The 20,968-nt window shown below is 35.2% G+C and overlaps 1 protein-coding gene across 2 annotated transcripts in view; it reads left to right on the plus strand.

Moving 5' to 3' along the window:
* The first annotated feature begins 8,760 nt into the window (after nt 1-8,760).
* Nucleotides 8,761-20,968, plus strand: part of LOC125676360 (uncharacterized) — an 83,275-nt gene continuing 71,067 nt past the window's right edge. For both annotated transcript variants that reach the window (XM_056158372.1, XM_056158373.1), the window contains exons 1-2: nt 8,761-8,891; nt 16,278-16,408. In XM_056158372.1, the coding sequence (XP_056014347.1) occupies nt 8,821-8,891; nt 16,278-16,408 (202 nt within the window). In that variant the 5' untranslated portion in view covers nt 8,761-8,820. The remainder of the gene's footprint in view (nt 8,892-16,277; nt 16,409-20,968) is intronic.

The raw sequence follows: 20,968 nt of genomic DNA on the forward strand, positions 1-20,968 counted from the left end.
AAGTTACATATTTTATCAAAAATACGTCCTAAATACCCAAGGAATTGAACATTTAAAAATACAAGAATGGGGTATCGGAAGTCCTGTCCACAAGCACCTATGAGTTTAACTGAAGAAACCAAATCTTTCACAACAGTGTTGATTGCATTTGTTATCGAACGATCAAATCACCGAAATCGAACGTTTGACGTTATTTAATAAGAAAGAAAGAGTGGAAAAAAGTCAAAAGAAATTTGTTGTACCAAACAGCTTCGACTATTTTGGAACTACATCAACAGTGCATGTCATTTAATATTCAAACATCACAGCCACGATGGATATCCAAAGAACAGTTCTACTTCGTGTCAGCAAAATACAATGGAAACATGTGAGGGTTTAATATTTCCAAAGAACATACATGGACCTTGGACAATCTGAAATTACTGGCAAACTTGCAATTTCCAGTTCGTTGATAAAATATCATTTAGCGCATAGTATACTGTTTGATTTTGGATTTTCTTACCTAACAAATACCCTTTTAATGACACCTTGATACAAATCCCGTCCTATATTACTTCTTGATAGAGAATCGGGGGAAATTATGTCACTAGATGAATGACTTTATGATCAACAGAAAACTATGCAATAAAGATCTAATGGTGACATAAAATATTGCATTTCCTTTTTAGATTTATACTCATATATGTTTGCAATTCTTAAAATGAAACTGGCTACTGGCAAGTAAGTTGATGATACGAGTGTTTCAATAGAGGCGTTTTTTAAGTCAATAGTTTGTAAATCTTCTGACTGTTACTGTGATTTTATTTGGAAATAGCTGCCTGAAGTGTTTCACACCAATTGTGTGGCTGTTCTTCGCATACCGATTTTGACTATTGGTTAGTCTGCTTGTCTTATGAGGATATAAGACTCATGATAGGTCTGATCAAAATGAACTGATTACTACTCCCATCAACGTGATCTCTCATCTGGTGTTCCCAGGGATCATTATCTCCCTTATATATATGTATTCCTCGTATCAATATTTATGAGACTAAACATTGTTCGTCATTTTCACTTTTCCATAATCAAATGTTAATAATTACAAACCATTGTGCTGGGAATTGAGTCTTTAAAATGTTAGAAATTGGATGTTGGCATTAAAATGCAGTGTATTTATTGAATTCGTTGGGAATGAATAATGCTCCCTTATTAGCTGATGTGTTTTTATATTCCTACGAGGCAGAATTCATTTAAAAGCTTCTACATAAGAAGAAAAAATATCTTGCACTGTCCTAACACTCGACATCTTTATATATCGATATTTTATTTAATGAAAATAAGTATTTTTATCCATATGCCTAATCGATATATGTCGGTGAACTAGAAATAAAACATACACAATCATAGCTTTCATTGATATGTTGATTTGATATATCCCTGTGAGCTTGAAATAAAAGACACCACAGAGTCGTCCACTTCTGCTTCATACTTATATATTTTATTGAAAGTAGACATTAACGGCAAACTGACAACTCAACTGTATGACAAACGGGATGATTTCAGCTTCTCCATCGTCAACTTTCCATATTTATGTAACAATATTCCATTATCACCAGCATGTGGTGTTTATATATCTCAACTGATTCGATATGCAAGAGCTTGTTCTGCGTATAGTCAGTTTTTAAATCGAGATAAGCTACTGACAAACAAGTTGATGGTACAGGGATTTCAACAGTCTCGACTGAAGTCAGCATTTCGCAAATGCTATGGTCGTTATAACGAACTAGTTCGTAAATACAACCTCGCATTGGGTTAAATGCTGTCTGACGTGTTTCATACCGATTGTTAAGCCGTTTTTGGCACACTGAGTTTGACTGCGAATAACTCCGTTTACCTGATCAGGATATAGGGCTCACGGCGGGTGTGACTGGTCAGCAGGGGATGTTTAATACTCCTAGCAGGGCTCGAAATTAGCGAGAAATACTCGCAAAATGCGAGTACATCTGAAAAATAGCGAGTAAAAATAATGGACACTCGAAAATCTTAGCGAGTGGTGATTTACAAACTATGATCGTATCGTATCCGTTTTAAACGGTGATGCGCTATTCGCTTTTCTTAAACTTGCACTCTGAATCATACAAACGCTTCTGTGAACGACCGATTTCAATAACCGTTTCTATCCGGATTTTTCTTTTATGATTTTTTAAGAAACTCGGAGTCAAACAAATGCTTTAGAGGTCGGACATCGCACATCGACATGTGTCCTGTTCACCTATAGGGGTGATTAAATTGAATAATTCCAAGTATGATGTTTTTGTTATTCATTTATCTACAAAAAATATCGGAGTCTATGTTTTACCCAGTCTTCCGGTAGTTATTTTTATCAGAATCATGAGAATGTCCTATCTAAATTTATTGTCATATTGAGGTCGGGTTGTAGTGACGACACGGGTGCACTTCTCACCGCGTAGATGCTTATCAAAAAAGTCATAGGACTCGTGATCGTGCTGCTTATAAAACCATGAGTCCTGTATTCGCTTTAAAAAATCACTAGTGACAACCCTGATGTGGCATGAAATTGGAAGACTGGATCTAGACCTGCGGTAAACAAGTGGATTAGACTGTTAGAGGTGCGATAATCAAGAGACCTAGACATTGCAGCATATGACTTACGTAACTTAGTGTGTTGTCCAAACGCTGCCTGTTGACCCACTAGGCTCAGTAATGATGGGGGAAATCATTGATTAAAATACATATATATATATATATATATATATATATATATATATATATATATATATATATATATAAAAGAGCACTGCTTCATTATTTTTATTTTAGCTTGTAGGTTTTCATTTTAGCCTGTGGATTTTTTACCCACAGGCTAAAATTAGCCTGTGGTAGAAAAAGTTAATTTCGACCCCTGTCCTAGACACCTGACCCCACCTCTGGTGTGTCCAGGGGTCCGTGTTTGCCCAACTATCTATTTTGTATTGCTTATGGGAGTTATGAGATTGATCACTGTTCATTATCTTCACCTTGCATACACATCTGATTCGTACTTTGATATTGTATTGAACTTAGCTGTTAATGGTAAACTAATAACTCAACTTTATTATTAACGGAATGATTTTATCCTCTCCATTGTTTACTTCTCTTATCTATGTAGTAATAATCCATTATAATTTGCATATGGTGTTTCTGTCTCTCAACTGATTTGATACACAATAACCTGTTCTACGCATCATCAGTTTACAAATTCAGGAAGGCTTCTGACAAAGCAATATTATTGTTACAGGGGTTTGAACAGTCTCGTTTAAAATCAGCAGTTCATAAATTATAAGGCTGTTTGAACGATCTAGTTTGCCAATACATTGTAAATTGTTGTCTGACATGTCTCATACCAATTGCTAGGCCTGTTACACACATATTATGTTGACAACTGATTACTCCGTTTATTTTATCAATATATAGGGCTTACGTCGGATGTTACTGGTGTACAGGGGATGCTTACTCCTATTAGGTATATGATGCCACCTATGGTATGTTCAGGGGTCCGTCTTTTTCAAACTTTTAATTTTGTATCCCTTAACGAGTGATTGTTGTTCGTGATGTTCGCCTTTATATTGCTCTATGGAACGTAATTGACACATTCATTCTGTCTAATTGTTAACATGATAAACAAATGAGGATAGATAAAAAGAAATGATCAATGTCATCAATCCTATATGAACCCGTGTACATACCAGATGTGGGATCGGGTGCTTAGATGCAGTAAGTTTCCATGCTTACCGGTAACACATCATCAGAAAATTAATCACACATCGAACGTATTGGTAAAATCATCTTATCAGTAAATCATATTCGTATTGGATCAATTGGAAGAAATACGAGTGCACACCATATGTAGTTGATAATGGAATCGACGATGAAAAAACTGAAATCATTTCATTTGTTATGAAAGCGTGCTTTCAGTTTGCCACTGACTAGTTTTCAATAAAGCATCCAAATATGAAAGACATGCTGAGGAATCTGGAGTGTTTATCGAGTCGACATATGAATGCATATGAGTATAGTTAATAGATAAAAAGTCATGAATATAGGGAAACGCTGGGTTGATTGTTACAGTAAGAGTTTTGTTTCTCTCGTGTAGAAACATTTAAATAAAATTTGCCTCATAAGAATATAATAGTTTTTCAGCTAATATTGAAGAAAAGGAATTCTAACAGCCGTTCGGAAGACCTGATCACCAAAGACTACGTAAATATTGTCAATGAGGAACTCCAGTATCTTTTTAATATCAACTTCAGAATTTACATTGTGTGCGTAGATTCAGAGTAGCGAGTGATTTTATGGATGACAGAGCAAAATATACGAATATTTTGTATTATGTTTTATTAAAAAAGCACCTCTTACGATGCCTGGTTCTCAATTCATCTTGAGGTATGGTTGTTTAAAGTGTTGACATGTTTCTTTTTCTATTTCTGGACGTTTCCGAGCTAATTGAGATTGAACATGCCCTCAAACATGTTTACGTCAATTCTAGCATTTACAGACATGCCTCTAAACTACACCAACTTATTCTTTATAATATTTACAAAAGACCTTCTACATATATTACAAGGATTGATATGAATAGTGAACTATTGTAGAGGTCTATTCTAGCATCTACAGACAGATCTGTAAACTACACTATTCTTTATCATATCTACAAAGGACCTTCTATTACAAGCATTGATGCAAGGTGAATATAACGAACAGTGATCAATCTCATAACTCCTACAAGCAATACAAAATAGATAGTTGGGCAAACACGGACCCCTGGACACACCAGAGGTGGGATCAGGTGCCTAGGAGGAGTAAGCATCCCCTGTTGACCGGTCACACCCGCCGTGAGCCCCATATCCTGATCAGGTAAACGGAGTTTTCCGCAGTCAAAATCAGTGTACTGTAGGCTTTTATCATCACTCCATTTTTCTTTACTTCTTTTGCATTCTGCAAACAGGAAGTTTTTCAATAGCTTACCTGTAAATCTTTATTTTACGCTTTGTACACCTTTAATTTGACTCTGGTACAGACAGTTCTCAGCAAAGCGAGGTTATTTCCCGTTCTTTGACCATACTGGTAAATATACCCATGTAGATATGGATATTTCCTTAAGATTGCATTATTGGGTTTAGAAGTTATTTAGTATGTTGAATATTTTTTCACAATGCATGCATGGGCTCAAAATAAAAATATTGGCAAGAGATCGATTTTCCAACAGATAATCTAAAAGCATATAGTCATCTAAAACATGTCAAATGTCATTCCAGACTATTGTTCCTCTGTGTAGCCTCTTGAGAGACTTTTGACTCTTAACCTGACATCATGTGCAGTATTAACGTGCATCGACGTAAACAAAATAAAGCACATGTTTTAGTACATTGCGTACGTTAGGATTGTGTTTGAACAAGTCACTGGAATGTTGAAATGCGATGGTATATATTTCCGATTCCTGAATGCGAACCTAAATTTAGTGCATGCATCAAATGTTATGTATACAAACGTATTGATTGTAAGTTAGTCATAGGTTTCATGTACACAACAGTTAAGTAATACTGTTCATTTTGTGGGGGAAAAACCTTATTGAGGTCCGCAGTTGTTTTTTCTCCTCCGACAATATGAAGATTTTATCCTCTTGAAACGATTATCTCAGTTGTGATAATAATGAACAATATTAGATGGACTTGTTAATAATTATAACATTTCCTATTGTACTATTAGACACCACTTTCCAGTTTATTGACTATCAACAAAATAAAAACCCAAATCAGCCTTGATCAACATTTCGTTCTCTGATCAAAATTCAAAACATGATATTCAAAGTCCAAATATCGACACTGATGTACGTACTATTTTGAACGTAAAGAGTGACAATGATACAAAACCAGATTTCAATCTACAAAATAATGTTATCTAAAATATATCGGTTTTGGAAACTATTCAAGCCAGCCAAGATAAAGAACACATGGTTCCTTAAATGTTGTGAAATGATAGGAACTAGCTTTGTAATGTAGGCGGAATAATCAAGGGAATTGAAAATATAAATTCAGTATTAGGAGATAAAAACAAGGAAATGTAAAGAAATTCAAACTATGTAAGGATGTTTCCAAATGTTGCTCGAATTGAAGTAAAATTCAAGCAATTTGTCCTTAATTTTAATCATGGATATACTATCTTATTGTTTAGACATTTACAAATATTGAACTGATCCCAAGTTCAAGAACATGTTAAGTTGTTTGCTAGGCAAAGATCATTAATGAATACTTAACAGAGATGTTTTAGCGCCGTAATGATTTCTGTCCAATTCATTATTACGTGGAAATCATCTTATCTGTAAATCATACTGGCATGTATATAAATGTAGCATGTATCGGTGTATTTAACGATTAATACATATATGTACGTATGGATAATATACGACAAAAAATCCCGTTTGTCATATTTTAGTGAGTTGTTAGTTTGCTGTTGATATATATGATCAATGACATATGAAGCAGATGAAAAAATGACATGCAGCAGTTTTTTGTTGTTTTTTTTAATTATTTCAAGTTCACTACTATATAAATAATCGACATATTTGAAACTGTTTATTGTTTACATATCGACTGTAATAGAACAGTCTAAATCTCAATTTCATAAACGTTTCGGTTGAGCATCACTGGAGAGACAATATTTGTCGAAATGCGCATCTGGTGCATCAATATTTGTACCGTATACGTTTTACATTAACATATATTTTTTATATATATAATCTTCTTGAATAAATGTTGTTTCGTAAGAAAACAAATCCGGGTTAGCTAATAAATTTGTGCTACTGATAATTCCAACATACTATTGGAAGACCTAATATTCTAATACTACCTACCTGGGTAGTGTCATTTGGGAACATTTGCATCTTTATGATATGAAATACAACGTACGGGTGTATAGAATCAGAACCGAGTTAAAGATTCGTTCTTACAGATTACAAGATACGAATATTGTCGAACTCCGTATTTATTCAGGAATAGGTTGCTTGTTATCGTTAGGGACGGTGATGTAAAGTGTTGAAAAATATTCTATATTGATTTTTCTAATTTTGTACAGTATTTGGGGATTTCAAATTTATTCTCACTTTTTTGTGCTTTTGTTTTTGTTTCTTGTCTTTTTGGGGGTAATCCCCTTTTTATTTACACTACTATTAGCATATGTTGGGACATAGTGGGTCTAAAGTTTCTCCTTCAGAGTTATTGATATCTGTGTGAGGATGAAGGTAGTGGATTTATCTTATTATACATTGTAACTTTTCAAGGATGTTTTTTATTTTATTATTTTCATTATAAGTTCTGTAACTCAAATTGATACGGTCCATCGACTGGAACATGAAATGAATATAAATGGGAAACGCGATTTTGAAGAATTGTGTCATTTGAGCGGGAACTTGAGTTTGCAGTGCATGTTTCTGAGTAACGGTAACATTATCCGGATAGACGCCTTCCAGACGTAGCATACGGAATGTCCATCATATCATGTAATGTGTGTATGATAAACTGACGATTTCATATTTATGCATTCAGCGGTGATGACACATGTAAAGAGTATGTTAACTGGGCCCTGTCAAAATCGACAAAATGTCGAATATTTAAAACACCTGCCTTGTGATGTATGGAATGTAGATGTGAAACACCCAGAATCTATTGGTATGATGAAGGGATGTTCATTTCATTCATTAAAACGGTTGTTTCACTGTGAAACATTTCATTTAGCATGTCAATCCGAAACTCAAATAAAATTGCGGAAATAACACACTTCGCCGCATACTTCTAGACCCTTTTAGACACCGCGTGGAAGGTAACAAGTTAGCGTAAACGGTAATTACTGCTGGAATCGTCTGGTATGAAAACGTTTAAAGAGAACCGTATAAAATCAGAGTAAAATCTGAAACATAAGCTAGACTAATTTGTGTTTAGATGATCAATAATCATATCATACCGAAAACAGTAGAATTTCATCAGCACTTTTGATAAACATTGTTTCAACGTCATTATCGCCAGCTAGATCAATGTTTAAATCATGGGATATTATGTTATAGGGCTCACGGCGGGTGTGACCGGTCGACAGGGGATGCTTACTCCTCCTAGACACCTAATCCCACCTCTTGTGTGTCCCACCTCTGGTATGTCCAGGGATCCGTGTTTGCCCAACTATCTATTTTGTATTGCTTGTAGGATTTATGAGATTGATCACTGTTCGTTATTTTCACCTTTCATGTTACTTTTCCTTTTGCTGTTAAGGTTATAACAGCCATATAATGACGACATATTGAAGCGCATTTTTGTCATGTTGTTATGACACAAAATGTTCTCATGTGAAAACCCAAAATAGTTTTAAAAAGTCAGTAACTCCATCATTCTATGTTGCACATATTTTAAAGATTGTGCAATTTACATGCACCTGCAGAAATGGCTAATGACCTGCCTTAACATACTTCGTTCTCCTTGAGACGGGGAAGTATGGTGTTCAAGTCATGTTTGTTCATTAGTTGAATAATACCTTAAGAAGGCGAAGTAATGTGTCACATAGCTTGTGTCGTGATAGAGAACATGCTAGGGTACCATGTTCAGGACTCGGTTTAATGCACTTCAAAAACACTGACTTGTCTATATATAGAGCTAGAATATTAAAATAAACTAAAAATAACTTTATAAAGCAACGCCTTTTTGTTATTAAATGACCAATACGAATGCATATCTCGATGTGCAATCTGGGCCTTGAAAAATTGCAGGTAACTTCCTGATTGATTTATTAGCATTTCAAATGTGTCAATGTAAATATGGAATTCTGCATTTGAAATTACTAGTAGAGATCAATACATTTTACGGATCACAGTAAGTGCATTTTTGATATTATCTAATACGAGAATTCTTCTGATCTGAAACCCCGGTGATGTTTCATATAATTACCATATTCTTGGTACATGAAAAAAAATAGCTTAAAGAAAAGGGGTATTGTCGATTCCAAATGAAACTCGGGCAATTCTACTTTAATCACATCCCACATTATAGGACCTTGCTTTCATGTCCTTTACTTGCTGTATAGTTCCCGGAAGTTGTTGGTTTTTATATTTGATATATTATTTGTAGTCAAGAAATTAATCCGAATGTCCTTCAACTATTTCTAAATATGGTCACATATTTCTACAATCCATTTCAAAGAACTGCTAACACCACTTTCATATCAATTGATTTATACATTTTTTTAACTTCTTGTTTGTTATAAATTTTATATTTGTCAATGCCGCAGTAGATATGTTATGTATTAGCTATTTAGATATCGTCGTGGAGTATATCTATCGAGATGTTTTTATTTCATAATTTTCATGAAATTTAGGTATTCTATGTTTTTTAAATCAAGTCCTTGTAGCTAATCCATTTCCCTTGATAAGAAACAAAGACTGACTTGAAATTCGTGACATGATTAATTATCTTTATCCCTTGTGTTCCTGTGTCGATAGATCTTTCAAAAGATCATGTTTAACCTTCAGCGCAAGGGCGAAATAATATACGGAAGTTACGCACGATCCCACTTGGGTCATCCTTTAAAAAATGGGAGGTTGTTTGCAGTAGCGCGACTTACCCGCCCAAATTATACCGACTCAATTTTCTTTTACCGATTTTATGGAACAATTTTTTAAATCCATTTTCCGTTTTGATCCGATCGATATTTTTGTACGTTTCCACTATATAGACGCTTACTATCTTTCTATAAAGTAATAAAAGCGTCTATATTATCACGAGTCAAATCAGTTGTAAAATGGCGTCTAACAACAAGTACGGTGGTTCAACACTGTAATTTTTTTTTTTACAGTAAACTGTACATCGTAAAGGGAAAATGATAAATAAAATCTCGTCTGAAATAACGTGCGTCAATTTCAGCCAACAGATACTTGGTAACGATGTTTATGAAAATATCACAGAAACTGTGGTATATGTATCTGAAATCCCACGGGGGATCGATGAAATATTTGAAAAAGTTGCGAAAGTGAAAGTTTCTAAGGCAAGTAGTACCGAAAAATATTTACCTTCTCCCTACGATAGGATAAAGATCGGTCATGTTCCCAAGAAGAGAGGAACTTCTGGAGCGGTACTTCTTTGCATATGGCGAAGTATTTACACCTGGTGGTATGAAGTACTTAAAAGTATATATTCCAAAGATGTAAACAATGCAAACAATTAATCTTGTAGATTAGTTCTTAATTGAAATAGTGCTTTCTGTGCTAGTTTTGAGTTTTTGTCTTTCATTTACAAGATATAGTCTGCAAGGCAGTGTGTTTGTCTGCCTCCAGCTGACTTGTACATGTACCACTCCAGTTGAAGTGGCAAGTTATTTTATAAATGATGTTGCGAGAAAGGACTAGTGCTGTTCCTGTGCATTAACCAACACCATCCAGAGAGATGATGAACTTGAAAGGAAACACGGGGTCACTCTGTCTATACATATTAAGTGTAAAATCAACGACAAAAACTACGTTTGTAGACTTCCAAAAACGAACTGATCTATCATCTTTGTTTTGATTATAATTTGGATTATTTTCTTTGTCTGATCTACGTATGATCAATAAATCTTTTATTCATTGAAGATACTTCAATTGTAGTGTTTGGATATAATAACCAGGTGCAAACTGAGATATCACATGCATATAGTATATAATTACCTTTATTTCATAAAATTCACATTTGTCGGACCAAAATTAAATTACCTACCTACCTACTCACATCTAAAATGATGAGTCGCATTACTGACAAAAAGCATTTATTAAGGATGACCTTGTGTTTTTAAAGTCTGAATACGAATTGTTATAAACACAGAGGAAATACCAAACCTTGCTCTCAAAAATTGCTTTAGTCTTCATTTTTGTATAAATAAAATATGTTGTTGATGGATGTAGGTATTGATGAATAATATTAATGAAAGACTAGGCTTTTTGGCCTCTTATTCAGTGGCTTCGTCAATAAAAATGCAAAGAAAATATTCAAATTTAGCCATTAGTCCTACAAAAAATATTTTCTTAAACACCACACTGATTTTATACACATATACTTTGAAATCGATATCAAAAACATACCAGAGTTCCTGGATGACAATATATTCCTAGTCTTTGGTGATCGGATCTTCCAGCAGTCTGTTGGAATTCCCATGGGTACCAATTGTGCATCTTTATTAGCTGACCTGGGTTTATATTCTTACGAGGCAAGATCAAGTTATAGGGCTCATAGCGAGTGCGAACGGTCGACAGGGGATGCTTACTCCTCCTAGGCACTTGGTCCAACCATTGGTATATCCAGGAATCCATGTTTGCCCAACTTTCTATTTTATATTTCTGATAGAGGTTATGAGATTGATTGTTCTTCGTTATATTTGCCTTTCATTCAAAACCCTCTATATGAGAAGTAAAAATAGCTTGTCGAGGCCCTCATCTCAATAGCTCAATATATCAACGCCGTTTTGTCTATAAGAAATACTCGTCTTCATTCATATGTTAATTTGATATATTCAAGTGAACTCGAAATAAAATATACCACAGAGTTTCCCCATATATGTTTTGTATTTGGATATGGTATTGAGCATGAGTTTTAAGGGCAAACTAATACACGAAATTTATGAGGAACAGTAAGACTTGAGGTCCACCATTTCCTTCCTACCTGTATATTTATGCGGCAATAAACCACTATCAACTGATTCGATAGGCAAGGGTATATTCTGAATAAGATTTGAAATCCAAGTAGGCTAATGAAAAATATGTTGATGTTACAGGGGTTTGAACAGTCCTGTTTCAAGTCAGCATTTCTCAATCGTTAAAATCTTTCAAATGAAAATACAACATGTCATTAGGTTTTTCTTTATCACTCGCTGGAATTTACTACTCTTCTATATCATAAATTAATTACGCTCAATTATATATCAAAATCCATCATTTTAATTATTCTATCAACTCAAATCACGGTAGCAATGTATAGCTGATCATGATTTTGATAAATAACATTGTGTGTGAGTGCAAACGTAATTTTCGGCCAATTGTAATGTTCCAGATCTTTGACACAGGCCGTATAATGTGTTAATGATTTTCGGTATATACGTAAAACGTTAGCACGTATCATTCAATTTCGTATTGAAAGGTGGAATCAACGTTATGCCCTTTTTTCAACTAATCATACTTTGTAGACTTTAATTTCTCTTCGATGTAGGTCTTATTTTATTGTTCGTTTATCTATATGGTACTTTTTAAACGATGTTCATCAAAACATAAAATGAATCTCTTTATAGATCAATACACTATACACACGGTTATTTTTTTTTTTTTTTTTAGAAATGAAACCTTATTCATCGTCAACGTCCCATATTTATGTAGCAATATTCCATTATCACATGCATTTGTTTTTTATATATCTCAACTGATTCGATATGCAAGAGCTTGTTCTGCGTATAGTCAGTTTTTAAATCAAGGTAATCTTGACAAACAAGATGGTGGTACAGGGGTTTCAACAGTCTTGATTGAAGTCAGCATTTCGCAAATTCTATGGTCGTCATAACGATCTAGTTCGTCAATACAACCTATCATTGGGTCAAATGCTGTCTGACGTGTTTCATACCGATTGTTAAGCCGTTCTTGGCACACTGATTTTGACTACGGATAACTCCGTTTACCTGATCAGGATATAGGGCTCACGGCGGGTGTGACCGGTCAACAGGGGATGCCTACTCCTCATAGGCACCTGATTCCACCTCTGGCGTGTCCAGGGGTCCTTGTTTGCCCAACTATCTATTTTGTATTGCTTATAGGAGTTATGAGATTGATCACAGTTCGTTATTTTCACCTTGCATTCATAGAATGACATATTATTGAAAATCTGAACAGTCCCATTGGCTTGCGAATATGAACTGCGATATTGAATAGATTATTTTTTTTCTTAAAATAGGTCTAGTTCAAAAATCAATGTCACAAAGGAAAAAACCCTGTCATGAATAAAAGGTCAGAATAAATGTGTATAAAATATGATAACCCTATCGCTCACCATTCAAAGGGTATGTGAAAGGTTAAAAGGGTGGACAAATAAACAGACAAAACAATGCTTCCTCTCACATGTTAGTCGAGGGGCGAAAAAAAAAACCTCACAAAATTTTAATGCACGCAAATTGGAAACATTTGAATTTAGGTATGATCTAGTATAACCCTGTGCAATCTTGACTTTGCATTATTTGAATTTTTTTCACATCAATTTAACTAATCAAGGTCGTGCTGTTTTTTCCTAGATGGAAATGTTTCCCTATACACTCTCATGTAAAACTGTTATGCCCTTTGTGACCCTACCCTATTTCAAGGGCCACAGTGTGAACAAACTAAAATAAAGCCACTACCTTCGTATAGTTGCATATTCATGAAATTTATCACCTGTTCATTAAACATTACTAATCATGAACTTGTTGTTCTTGAGAAGATTCTAAAAACAATTTCCCCTTGTATCTGCATGGTAATGTGTGATTTCTCATTGTAACCAATCCATACCCTGGGGACGATGATGTGACGAAAACTTGCATTTAATCTATATCATAAAAACTTCATATAACTTTCCACTTTTCTAGGAAAATGATCCTTGAGAAAAGAAAACAGATTTTTAAACATGATCCTTATAGATCATATAGACAATTCTGATCTCAAAATGTGGTCCAACACAGGAACCATGATTTGTACAAACTTGAATCTGCGCTGTCTCGGGAAGTTTTCATGTACATTTCAACTTTTATATCACAGTAGTTCTTGAAATTAAGACCTTTAGATGGCCCAACCTTATTTTGCCTTTTCTTGATTATCCCAAAGGGGGATTGATCTTCATTTGAACAATATATTCACTTCGTACAGGGATGAATTGCTAATTGTTTGATTGAAATGGACCGAAGATGACGAAAATGAAAATTTTACGGAGATAAAAACAGATGAACGGACGGAAAAACAAAACATAGGCAAACGATCGGTAAAGTGCACTCGATGATTCAACTAAAGCGACCTAAAATGGAACACAGAATTATTCATATCTTCTGACAAATCACCCAACATTCCAAAAATTATTTTGTCAAACACAGTTCTGATTCTACGTACTGGCACTCTGACGTTCATAACACAAAGCTTGAGTTCCTCTTTATTGATATATATGTAATCTTTGGTGGTGAGGTCCTCCATCAATCTTTCGGAATTCCCATGGGACAGGAAATATGCTCCTTTGTTTTAGCTCATATCGTTCTTGTATTCTTAGGAGACAGAATTTATCCCCATACAAGAAAAGAAAACAATCATTTAGCCTTCAGTTATACATTTAGATATATCGAAAGCATGATGTATACATGTATTAGCAATGTTCATTTTCATTTCAATCTTAACTTGATGTATCCCACCACACAAACTCCAAAAAAAGACACTAAACAGTTCTCCATTTATATTTCATATCTGGATATTTTATTGAAGTTAGACCTTAATTTCAGACTAATACCTTAACGTTATGACAAGGGGAATTACATTAGCCTTAATCGTCCATTTACCATAGCTTTTTAGCGATATTACATTATCATTTGCAATTTCTTGTTTATTGTGAGAAAAGGTCGTGCAAAGTGTTTAAGGGTCATACGTTTTGATTCTATTGTTTATTCTTCTCAGTTTACCCAGTTTTCTTCTGATCTGATTACCATGTAAACGTGTGTATTGTCAGCATAGTAATTATACTTCATACCATAGCAATGACAAATTGTTCGTATGGGTCTTGCAAAAATATAGTATAATTTGTGTCCCAAAACATCCCTGAGGAGCACCAAAATGTAACTGACGGATATCAAATTTAATTGGTCCAATATTAACACACTGGTGTTTATCTTGTAAATATCATTGCCCTGCTCGAAAATTTGTATTCTTTATGGGAAATATGAGATGTATAAGTTTCGTTATCTTCCTTTTTTATTTTTTCATTGACGTCATTATTTCGTTTTATAGAATAACATTTGAACCTGGGAATGTACACATTAAAAAAAAGATTTATCAGTGTTCGCATTAAAACAACAAAAACACATTTTCATTTTCAAGCGATATCCATTTCCTTCTGCTCAAACCCTATCGATTGCATGCGTGCAGACCACTAACAATCGCCATGACCACGGTATTTTAACTTTATCTGATGTCAATATTTGCTTCTCAAACTACTTATGTAATGATATTGCTTCCCTGAGTGTAACAAGAGAGACTCAAACATTCCTTTTGTTTACTTCCGTTCGTTTTCTTAACTTTCAAGGAAATGTTTAAACCCCAATGTGAATGCAATCCGTTCACAACGATATCATTCGTCACTCGGTGCACCGTGAGAGATTAGACTTACGATACCACGATAGAAAAACGGAAAATACAACGAAGTCGATTTTGATTATTTTGTTAAAAATGTATAAATGAAAGGTGAAGATAACGAACAGTGATCAACCTCATAAGTTCCATACAAAATAGATAGTTGGGCAAACACGGACCCCTGGACACACCAGAAGTGGGGTCAGGAGCTTAGGAGGAGTAAGCATTCTCTGTCGACCGGTCACACCTGCCGTGAGTCCTATATCCTGCTCAGGTAAATGGAGTTATCCGTAGTCAAAATCAATGTGCTAAGAAATATGATTAATAAATATGATTAATAAAACGCAAAAGCAAATTTAAATGCTAAACACATTACCAACATTTAGCTTTTGTTTTAGCCATGAAATAAATGTAGGGCTTATATGGTTGGTTGTTGCCCCTGTCTCTTTCCTAACTTGACTACACATCGATAATGCATGTATAACCATATGAAGTAATACTTCTGTACCTTCTACTCAAATAAAAGAATAACTCCAATGGCATTAAAGTGTGACAGCCGCACATTGATGAGAATGTATATCCGAGTTTTTTTTTGTTTTTTGTTTTTTTTAAATAGTTTGGATTTTCCAAGCAATTTAAGTGTACTTCAACATGTACTAGCATCAACAGAAAACATTCCAAGCTTGAGGAAAAAATAACTTATTGTAGGTTATTGATTCCTCTTAGTTGGTAAGAAGTTTAGACTATTGTAAAGTCATCTTCTTCTTCTACTTTCCCTCCCACCACATCGAAGAACCTTTCTATGGGCCTCGAATTATTATTATTATTATTATTATTATTTGTGTATGTAGGAATGAAGACAGATCATAATTTATACATCTCTACTTTTTATTAGGTACGAACAAACATCGAGAAAGCTCGACTATTTCTCGTTCTCTGGCCATTGTAAAGAAGACAATACTATAAATATGGAACTCCGGAGAACTGTTTTATTACTTCTACCAATTGTTCTATGTTGTGGATATGGTGAGTAATTATTCAAGTATACGTGTAAACAATTAAGTCACGCACTACTGATACGCTATTATTTCTAAAATGCACTATGTAACAACGGTATTTTGTAGCAAGCGATGCAAAAACCTGCAGGTTGAATTTAGTCTCTTTCTAAGAAACATGCATGCGTATGGAATCCGGATAGTATGGAATCCGGATAGGGCCACGTAGTTCACTATCCCACCATCACACCATCAAGGTTTGGGTCGATGGTGAGATGACGCAATAATGCGATGACGATAGCGCGATGGTGCGATGACGATGACGCGATGGTGCGATGACGATGACACAATTGTGCGATAGCGCAATGACGACGGTACGGTGACGTGACAATGCGATGACGATGGTGCAATGGTGCGATGGAGCAATACTGCGATAAAGCGATGGCACGGTAGCGATAATGCAATAACACGATGCTGCTGGCGCGATGGCAGGATGACGATGTAACGTTATGGCATCATCGTCATCGTACCATCGCGTCATCTCAGTATCGCTCCATCGCACTATCGCACCTTCGTTGTCGCATTATCGTACCATCGTCATTGCTATCGCATTACCGCACCATCGCGCCATCGTCATCGCGTCATCGTACCATCGACCCAAACATCGATAGTGCGATAGTGAACTACGTGGCCCTATCTGGATTCCATACATTCGCTATGTTACATGGAAATGTGTTTTGAATTGATCGAAAGAATACGTCTGTGAAAATGAATTGTCAGAATGCAAAGAATTGTATGAAATACGGATAGGGCCACATAGTTCACTATCGCACCATCGAGATTTGGGTCGATGATGCGATATCGCGATAATGCGATGGTGATGGTGCAATGACGATGATGTGATGGTGCAATAGCGCGATGACGATGGTACGATGGCGCAATGTTGCAATAACGATGATGCGATAGTGCAATAGAGCGATACTGTGATAACGCGATGGTACGATGGCGATGATGCGATTACGCGATACGTTATTGTGTCATCGCGCCATCGGCATCGCGTCATCGCATCATCGTCATCGTAGTATCGATCCATCGCACTATCGCACCATCGTTATCGCGCTATCGCACCATCGCGTCACTGTCATCGCACCATCGCGTCATCGTCATCGCATTATCGCACCATCGACCCAAACCTCAATGGTGCGATGGTGCGATAGTGAACTACGTGACCCTATTCGGATGCCATAGTTTTCGACGTTTCTTTAAGCAAAGATATGCACAGTCTGGAAATGCAGTAAGACATAGGAATTGTTATGACTTTTTATCAAAGAAACCTTCTTTTCCGGGGTGGTATAATACATTAGCAATAATAAAAATTATCAATAATTGCAATTAGTTAAAATATCTCTTGAAACACACACGTTTATTTCAGAAATACTAATAACATTAACAAACTCTTGGAATGTGGTTATTCTGCTTCTCATCCTCCTTGTCAATTGATTGTATGTGTGATAACTTAGTGATAACGTCATGACTTCATGGAGAGTGACTATTATAAAGATTTCAACTCCTGGTGTGACATGCAATCCCCGATTATAAGGTAATGTACGTTCTGACTTCTAAATGCTGAACGTTTTGAGGAACAATTACTACCTCTACTTCCGTCCAAGGTTTGACGCCGCCATGACACAAACGGGGCTCGAACTCATGACCTCCCGGTGATGAAGCGAATATTCTACCACCGAGACACCGTGATTAATTGTAGCTGCCATTTAAAAATTAGCTATATTACATTCAAACTAAATGCAGAGTACATAAATATAAACTGGTCGTGCTTGCATAGTTATAAGAGATTTATCATAACACACAGGAATGTAGCAACTGTGGGCATGGCCTCCTCTACCCACACCTTTGACATTTTAGGTTATCTTTACATTCAAAGACGGTAATTGTACCTGGAAATGCCGATTGATTGGTTGGATCCACCAGTTTGTTTTATCAAAGTACTGACACACGGGTAAACGCGTTATCAGCTATTCGGTTGTTATCGGACATTCGGTTAAAAGTGGGTTCTGACTGGTAAGTTCATTGTGATTGACGTTCTATTAGGGTATGACAACCGGTTTGCGTTGGACCGTAAATATCAAAAGTCAACAAAAATGCGCTGATGTACTATATAGTATTGATGTACAAGAATAGGACGTTTATAAGTGTAAAATTTACCAATTATTAGGCATATTGGTCCCAATTTTTATTGTATGTAAATGCAACCCGACATTTTCTGCAAGTTATCAACCATTACTTACTGTCAACAATATAGCATATGGTCAGTGTCCGTTGACACAGGTTGTGTCAATCTACATGCAAAAGTTTTGATTTTAATTCCGAAATTCGGTTGATTGTTTTGTTTGTTATCGGAAAGGCTGGTTTTGGTTATCGGTAATTAGGTTGATGTTAATGTAGAGGATAGTAAGAATCACACGGATTACTCAGCATTGACCATTTATATAATAAGTTCTATATGAAATGAAATAAGTTTGAAAAGGAGCCTATATGGGATGGGAATGCACAACTACGTGATGGTTTCCAATGTATTCCTAGACTGTATCGATGGTATAGGCAAACAGTGAGGGAAGGATCAAACCTAAAGTAATAAATGCATTGTTTTAATGATAAGTGTACGTAATTTTGAAACAAACATTCATGCAGTTCACTGGTTTTTTTAAAGGATTGAAATTAAACATTTTATTCATATATAATGATTTCCATATTTAGTTACGGAATGTATAAAAAAAAATGGTTTGTAAATTGACAGTACACATTTTAAACACAGGGTGTCATACATGTATGCTTATAGCAGTTGTACAGTTGTGACCTGTATGTAAAATTGTCCGATTTTATTTTATCACTGTCATTATCATAAACCAATTTAAAGCTGTCACTTAATTATGTGTATTTTGTATAATATTCTATGGGTAATCTTTCGTTCTAAATGTTCACACCTGTATAGTGGCAATACTCTAATATATGGGCAAAAATAAAATCTGAAAAAATGATAGTTTCTTACACAAAAAGAGAGAGAGCGAGCAAAGAAGAAAAAGTAAATAAATTTTAATAATAAAAAAAACAACATATTTTGATGAGGTAGACAGGTTTTTTTTCAAACTTCTCTGTAGCGTGAGTTATCTTTCCTTTTTATGTTGACTTGCAGCTTGAGTTGCCTTTCCTTCCTAGTGCATATATTTATATAAAATTAGCTATTGAGTTTTTATATATGATATTTTTAAACATTCGCACCTAAATGAGTATGCATTCATCAATTATTTGATTAAAAAATTAATTTGTTTTTGTTAAAACCTTCGGAAAGTTACAATTTTATAACACAAAACTTAATTCAACGTGGCGAAGTGCCTGCGTGTGTTGCACAATTGAATAACATTTATTTCACATTTATTTAGTCTTTAAAATACATCTAAATCAAATTGAATTCTACTTACAATTCAGCTATAGGAGTGGGCAATTTTTACTGTAAAGCTTTACAATGTAAACAACAATCACTGAGCTTTTGCTATTCTCGCTAACCTCAGTGGTTGTTGTTTACATTGCAGATCTTTACAGATAAAACCGGCGACTCATGTGATCTCGCCGTATTTAGATCCGCTGTTATACTGTACATGTACTCATTTGTTTCTATTTCTTGGGGTACTAGTACTGCATTGATCAGTGTATGCATGTCATGTGTGCGTGTTTCAATGTGTTCAAAATATAAATATCAAGATTGCTTCATACATTTCACCCGTCTTTAAGAAAACAATGATATGACTTCCATTCTAATATATTTTTATATCAATTTACCGAAATAACCCAAATACGTCCCGCAATGAGATGCCCCTCGATGTCGGCTGCTGCTTTGACGTTCGTCTGGTGTCCAGTGCCAAGTTTCAGCGACTTCAGGTGGTGTTTATCTCTGGTACACTCTCCAAGTAAAGTCAATCCCTTTTCTTTGGGGTATGCACCATATGGCGCGCATAAACTGCCAGCGTAGTGACCGACACTACCCTTCTCCATTGCAAGGCTCTATTTATTTTTGGATCGCCGCCATTTTCACGCACCAGCTTTCATAGTTACGGTGTGCCATCTAGCGGTGGTTATGAAACATCCACGAACGATAATTAGAACTCTCAATTATTCAGCGATTATTTTATTATTGATAAAACCGGAATGGAAATTGTTCACACTTTTGAAGATTTAAAATGGTGATTGAAGATTTCATCCTGAGATATGTGTAAATGGCTCTTTATTTCAGTGTTGCTGTTTTGAGTATTTCCGTTTGATATTCCCGACATTTTGTATGAATCAGTACACGGTAACAACTTTTCGTTTTTTTTAAATAAAAATTATACCGGGCGACAAAAAATAAAAATAAACAGATTGTCATATATTATACACCCAACTATTTTTTTTTCTTCTAAAAGTTTGGCCCAATTTCGTAACATTGGATGTGCCGCGGAAATTCAATTTTGCATTATTTTTACGTGGAATAGCACTTAAAAACTTATATTCTAACACAAAATGGACTTCATTTGCCCTA

This window comes from Ostrea edulis, chromosome 3 (genome assembly GCF_947568905.1).
Source record: "Ostrea edulis chromosome 3, xbOstEdul1.1, whole genome shotgun sequence".
NCBI lineage: Eukaryota > Metazoa > Mollusca > Bivalvia > Ostreida > Ostreidae > Ostrea > Ostrea edulis.